General features: G+C 42.2%; 1 protein-coding gene across 1 annotated transcript; it reads left to right on the forward strand.

The window, feature by feature from the left end:
• Positions 1-332: 332 nt before the first annotated feature.
• LOC137063160 (uncharacterized) lies at positions 333-4,112 on the forward strand. Its single transcript, XM_067434230.1, has 3 exons — positions 333-1,011; positions 1,735-1,956; positions 2,554-4,112. The coding sequence occupies exons 1-3, from the start codon at positions 333-335 to the stop codon at positions 4,110-4,112; spliced, it is 2,460 nt and encodes an 819-aa protein (XP_067290331.1).
• Positions 4,113-6,797: the final 2,685 nt, after the last annotated feature.

Consider the following 6,797-nt stretch of genomic DNA (forward strand, 5'->3'; position numbering starts at 1 on the left):
TGACCAGGAAGTGCAGGGGCAAAACACAACAGAGACAGACCAAACATGTAAACAGTTTCACAGTCCTGAAATGATCTGGAATATGAGTCCTGAACACAGCTCATTTGTCAGACTAAGTATGAAGAATATTCTGCATCCTGGCCACATCTTTCACCTTCCATTCTGTCACCATCATATCTTTATGGATATGATTTATAGTGAAGTTAATAAACGTAATTTCGGGAGGAAGTACGCCCATCTAATCTTTCAATTAATACCAAGGTATAAAACCAGCAGCTTACCTCTTCCCCTTTCTAGTTCCTGCAGCATTTGGGCTCGCCCAAACCCGCACGATGACTGACTTTCAGGAAATCGAATTGTTTCCCTCCGACGACGAACTTTCTAACGTGCCAGAGACACCTGCACGTTTTTCTCCAAACACCTTGGATCCTCCTTCACGGCACATTTCACCTGTTGATCGTCCAGGTCGCCGATCTCTCCGCTCCACAAATCAGCACCAAAAACCTCGCTCAAGGAGACCTCTTTCTCCCCCTCCATCTAGATCATCACGGGGCTCGGCTGATCCTCGTCATGATTCACCTCGTCCTCCAGCATCTTCATCGTCATCATCATCATCATCATCTCTACCATCATCTTCCGCAGCAAGCCCTTCAGTCCCTCCGGTTAAGAAATGGACCGTCAACGCGCTCAGGCAAGCGTTATCCAACGCGGGTATCCATTTCTCCCGGAAAAGTTCAAAAGCGCAACTTCACGATCTGCTCATGCGCTCCCACCAGAACACCCAGCGTCCTGCCAGCTCCATGCAAACATCAACGCAAGCAACCGTACGATCCATACGGTTCGCCTCCAACCCGCGACAGATTCAGCCAGCAGCCGCAGCTGCCACAGCTTCCTTGTCCGCCGCTGAAAGTGGCCGGGTGTCTGTCGCGGCCGCGAACATTAGTTCCGCGGTCTCTAGCGGTAGTTTCACGGCAGCTCCAACAGTGAACGTTGCCTTCCCTCCTGCTACAGGTGAGTTGCACAGAGCTTCAGCTGTCCATGCCTCCAATACTTCTGCTCCTCCTGTATTCCATCCTCAGTTAAATCCATCTAGCCATGGAATAAATACAAATTTGAGGCTACCTGTACCAACTCCACAACTTCCCCCCTACCCCCCCTCTTCCATTCCACTCCCCTCCTCTATCAGCGCAGGCCCTAGCGTGAGGCTGCCTCCGCAAACGGTCATGCCCCCCCCTCCCTTCCCCCCTCTCTCTGATTTCTCCTCTGCAATCTGCGCAGACCCTAGCGTGAGGCTGCCTCCGCAAACGGTCATGCACCCCCCTTCCTTCCCTCCTCTCTCTGATTTCTCCTCTGCAGTCTGCGCAGACCCTAGCGTGAGGCTGCCTCCGCAAACGGTCATGCCCCCCCCTTCCTTCCCCCCTCTCTCTAATTTCTCCTCTGTAGTAAGCAAAGACCCTAGCGTGAGGCTGCCTCCGCGAACGGTCATGCCCCCCCCTCCCTTCCCCCCCTCTCTCATTTCTCCTCTGCAATCAGCGCAGACCCTAGCGTGAGGCTGCCTCCGCAAACGGTCATGCCCCCCCCCCCTTCCTCATTCTGCCGTCTTTGGAGCCGATCAAAGCATGGGGTCGCACCCCCAAGCGATGTATAATCCAACTTTATTTCTTCCAGCTACCGCTTCCTCAACAGTTCCTCGACTCCCAACATATACCCTCTCAACTGCATCCACTCTTCCAGTTCCTCCCAACGCCCTTGCTATGAATCCACCCCCCGTCTCCACCCATCTACGGTCCCAGATTTTAGCAGGTGCAGACTTTGACCTCTCTTCTCTCCTTCCCTCTGTCTCTATAAGTGAACCCAATCGCACCCTCGACTTTGGTCCTTTGACTATCAATCTGAAAACCCCAAATTCCAAACCAAATCGCATCCTTACCATGGCTGAGTTTTGCATCGCGTTTGGTAGATATACAGAAATAATTTGCTCTGTCTTCCCTGCCAGACGTAAGGAGTTGAATGATTTTTTAGCAATCATCGCAGAATTGTCACACACCTTTGGCGGTACCCATTTCTTTACATACTACAGGCTTTTTTCAGCCAAATGTTCAGCTCGAGTCACCCAGTGGAATCAGTGTCCTTACTGGGGAGCTCTCGACTTGGAGCTGTACAATAAAGTTTTTCTGGGCTGCCGTAATGTGTCCTGCGTCCTGTGTAGCTCCGCCACACATGAGCCTTCCTCGTGCCCCCTCTTTAATCCCACCCCTCCAAGCAATACGGGCACTAATCCTGGCACCTCTCAAATCGTTAATTCCACGTCTTACGTACCACAGTCCAGGGGCGATTCGAAGAGCCGCAATTTTAGGTTCACTTCAGGCAGACAAGTATGTAATAATTTCAATCAGTTTGGTTGTACCAGACAACGCTGCAAGTATTTACATGTGTGTAATTTCTGTGGTGGAGCTCATGCTCGTTCTGTATGCCCTGTCTATCGCTCCTCAGCAAATTCTAATAAAGAATTTCGAAAGTATCTGTCTTCTCCCATCATTGTCTCCTCTCTAGCTCAGGAACTAGCTAACCATCCAGACAAAAACTTCACTCAATATCTACTCAAAGGTTTAGAGGAAGGCTTTAATCCGGGTCTGGAAAGCCTCCCTACCAGTAGTCTCATTTGCAAAAACCTTCAATCGGCAAACGCTGAACCAGAAGCAGTTGACACCTTAATAGCCAAAGAGCTAGAGTCAGGGTTCATGATCGGCCCCTTTGATTCCCCTCCTTTCAAACTTTTTCGGATAAGTCCCATCGGTGTAGCTACAAGGAAGTTCTCAGGGAAAAAACGCATGATCATAGATCTCTCGGCCCCCCACAACAATACTCAGCCAAGCATAAACAGCCTCATCCCACTAGAAGAATTTTCCTTGTGCTACCACAACATAGACCAAGCCATTCACCTAATCAAAAATGCTGGTTACGGAGCGTGGTTAGCCAAAGTTGATATCACATCCGCATTTAAAGTCATGCCCATTCATCCAGACTTTTGGCATCTTTTTGGCATTCGTTGGAGAGGGAAATTCTTTTTCGCAGTGCGCTTAACTTTTGGCTGCAAGAGTAGTCCCAAAATTTTTGACATGCTGTCAGAAGCGCTTTGCTGGATCCTGCAAAACAACCATGCGGTCCCTTACCTAGTGCATCTCCTGGATGACTTTCTCACTGTCTCCCCCAGTTTTTTCCCTCCAGCAGCTCACCTTTCTACCATTCAGAATGTTTTTTCCACATTGGGAGTTCCACTCTCTCCAGAGAAGACACAGGGCCCTACCACATCTCTAGAGTTCCTCGGCATTAACCTTGACTCCGTCAAATTCCAAGCTTCCCTTCCAAAAGATAAAATCGACAGGATAATCGCTATCTCTTCCAACCTGCTCGAGGCACCTCAGTGCAGCAAACGAGATCTGCTATCCCTGCTAGGTCACCTAAACTATGCCATGCGTATAGTGCCTCAAGGCCGCCCTTTTATCTCCCATCTGCTGTCTCTTGCATCGTCCATTCAGGAATTAGACAACACCATTTCCCTAACCCCATCTTGCCTTACCGACCTGAAGCTATGGATCATGTTTCTTAAACAATGGAACGGTCTGACCTTCTTTTACGATGACTTTCTATCTCAACCATGCGATCTTCCGCTGTTTACAGATGCCGCTCCCTCAGTAGGCTTCGGAGGTTTTTACAAGACCCACTGGTTCGCATCAACCTGGCCCCCCGAACTCTCCATGTCAAATCAACAAACTGCATCCTCAGCTCTTTTTGAGCTTTATCCCATCATCATAGCAGCACATTTGTGGGGTCACGAGTGGTCTTCGAAAAACATAGTAATGCACTGCGATAACCTAGCCACCGTACATTGCATCAACAAAGGTCTTTCAAAGTCCCCCAAAATCATGCCCCTCTTGAGACGCCTTACCTGGTTATCTGCCTGTAACCAATTCACTTTCAAAGCTGTTCACATTCCAGGACACCAAAACCAAATAGCTGACGCACTCTCTCGCCTTCTTTTTCAGAAATTCAGAGCATTAGCCCCGGAGGCGGACCCAAACCCAACCCCAGTTCCTCCTTATTCAGACTAGTTAACAAAAACTCTGAGACTATAGTGAAAATGTTTCTATAATGTCCATCACATTGTAAATTATGTATTGTGTTTATCTATAGTCAGATGAATAGCCATTGCTTCTGATAGGTGTTAAATCATAAAAAAGAAATACATTTATCTGCATTTGCTGATGGAAATGCCAGTGGTAGAAATGACATTTTTAAAACATAGTGGCTGATTTCTTTGTCTTCTGGCTAATTACTTCGCTAAAATTTTATGAATCATGTTTGCACATAATGGGTTATTTTCACACTTTTGTTGACATGTGATATTTACCTTAATTTCATATATCTGTCTCATGTGTCCTTGGTATCTAAGTGCACTATTATGTTTTTAAAAAGAACATAATTTTGTTGCTTGTTCAATGAATCCAGCAAATTAATTGTTCACCCAGTTTACTTTCAGTTCTTAGCCACATCAGTCTACAAAATTGCAACCTTTCATTTTCCATCGATCTTAGTACACAATGTAACCAAACACATCACAACATTTAAATAGGAAAATGTTGGTGTTATTTTGTCATTTATTGAGCAGTAGGCTAGATGGAGCCTTTTACCTCCAGTCTTTGTGCTACGCTAGGCTAGCGGTGGGTGTGTAAAAATGGTGTGTATGGACTTATCTATCTCAATAATACGGTGAATAAGCTAAAGTCCCAAAAAGTTAAATGAGCACATTTGCTTTTTTCAGTTTTGTTAATAATAAAAGATAATTTGTTTTAGTCATGTGAAACCACTGTCCATGAGCTATTTTTGTGAGTGAAAAATTAACTCACACAATGAGGAACTGATCCTAATGTGTTATTTTCACACAATTAATGTTGTTTTAAATTGGTTTATGATCATTTCTTTCTTTGTTAAAATATTTTATAATAGATGTATAGATTATAATAGATGTGTAAGACTGATAAGGGTCTGAAACAATAGTAATGTAAGTATGTATGTATATATATATATATATATATATATATATATATATATATATATATATATATATATATATATATATATATATATATATATATATATATATATCATGGTTGGATAAGAGCAAGGACTCAATTTGCAGGAGGAATGGACTCTATTTAATAAAATAAAACAAGATAAACAAAACTAATTCAAGGGGGGAAAACAAGACTTGACTCTTGACTTGACGAGCAGGGAAACACGACTTACATATGACGACGATCCAGCACAGGACTTCTTTTTCTTCTTATGGTATTTAAAGGTGGATTGGCAAACCAACATGAATGCTACACCTACTGATCTGGAGTGTGGAGTGTACATGGTTTTAGAAGAGATGAAAGAATCATCATATATATATATATATATATATATATATATATATATATATATATATATATATATATATATATATATATATATATATATATATATATATATATATATATATATATATATATATATATATGTAAAGTTTATTTATGTATGTAAGTTTATTTAGTGCCTTGGCTTGCACTATAAACATTGCAAAACTTCAAATATTAATCCTGCCAAGACTCATATTTTCCATTTAAAAGGCTTTTAAGAGCAGCCATTGAATCATATCACAGTTCTTTCTGGTTGAAATTCATACAGTTGACATGCACCTACGATGACAATTTCAGACCCCTCCATGATTTCTATCTGGGAGAACTTGCAATATATATATATATATAGTTTTACCATTGTTCCACACATGTTAAAAGATTTTTACACTTTTAATGTGATCTTCAATAATGGAAAACCCATTATTGAAAAATTATCAACATATGATAAATTGAAGCCTTTTTTGGGATGCATTTAGGTGTAGACCCTAGTCCTCTAATTTTCCTTTCAGGATTAAATTTGGCTTACTCAACTTCACCTTCCTCTAAAAATAGTGACAGAGAAAGACACTTGGGTCCAGTTAAGCCATCTATTGAGCAGACTTGAAGTAGAAATCCATTTAATGGCCTGAAATAGGATCATACATAGAAAATGCCAACACAAGATCTGTAAAACATTACCACAAGCAGCTTTCGATAGTGAAAAGTGAGGACAAAGTTTTCAGCTAAAGCTAATAAATGGTGACGTTAATGGTGCAGATCTGAGGGGGCTCAAGTCTTCAACCCCATTACATTACCTGTGCAAGACCAGGCATTCAAATTGATATATTGTGACAATTGAGTAATTTTGTCTGTGCAAGGAATTCACCTTCAAGCAAACCTCCAGCAACCAATAATATACTAAAATCATAATTTATCTTCGAACTCTCTCACACTCCTACCATGATTGTGGCGAGACTTAAGAACGTTGCTCCTGCAGTCACGTTAAAGAACAGGGTGGTGAACCCATCTGGAAAGATTAATTAAGCTTGTGAAGCACTGGGGGAATAGTGTAGATAAAACATTTTTTTTTTTTTTTTACAATCAGAAACAGAATGAGTTTAATGAGGAGCTTTACACAGATTGGACCTTTCTCCTCCATTGAGTTAATTATCCAATCAAATATAAAGACACTACCACTTTCTTATACACTTTTTCTTTTACCGTTTTTTAAACATGCATGAAAATGTCTGAGAATTACTGAGCACCTGGTTACCACTGATTTAATACTTAATTACTGAGTTTCTACTTAAAGGGGTCATGACATGAGAAATACAATTTTCACTAATCTTCTCTGCA

Source organism: Pseudorasbora parva, chromosome 23 (genome assembly GCF_024679245.1).
Source record: "Pseudorasbora parva isolate DD20220531a chromosome 23, ASM2467924v1, whole genome shotgun sequence".
NCBI classification, from domain to species: Eukaryota; Metazoa; Chordata; class Actinopteri; order Cypriniformes; family Gobionidae; genus Pseudorasbora; species Pseudorasbora parva.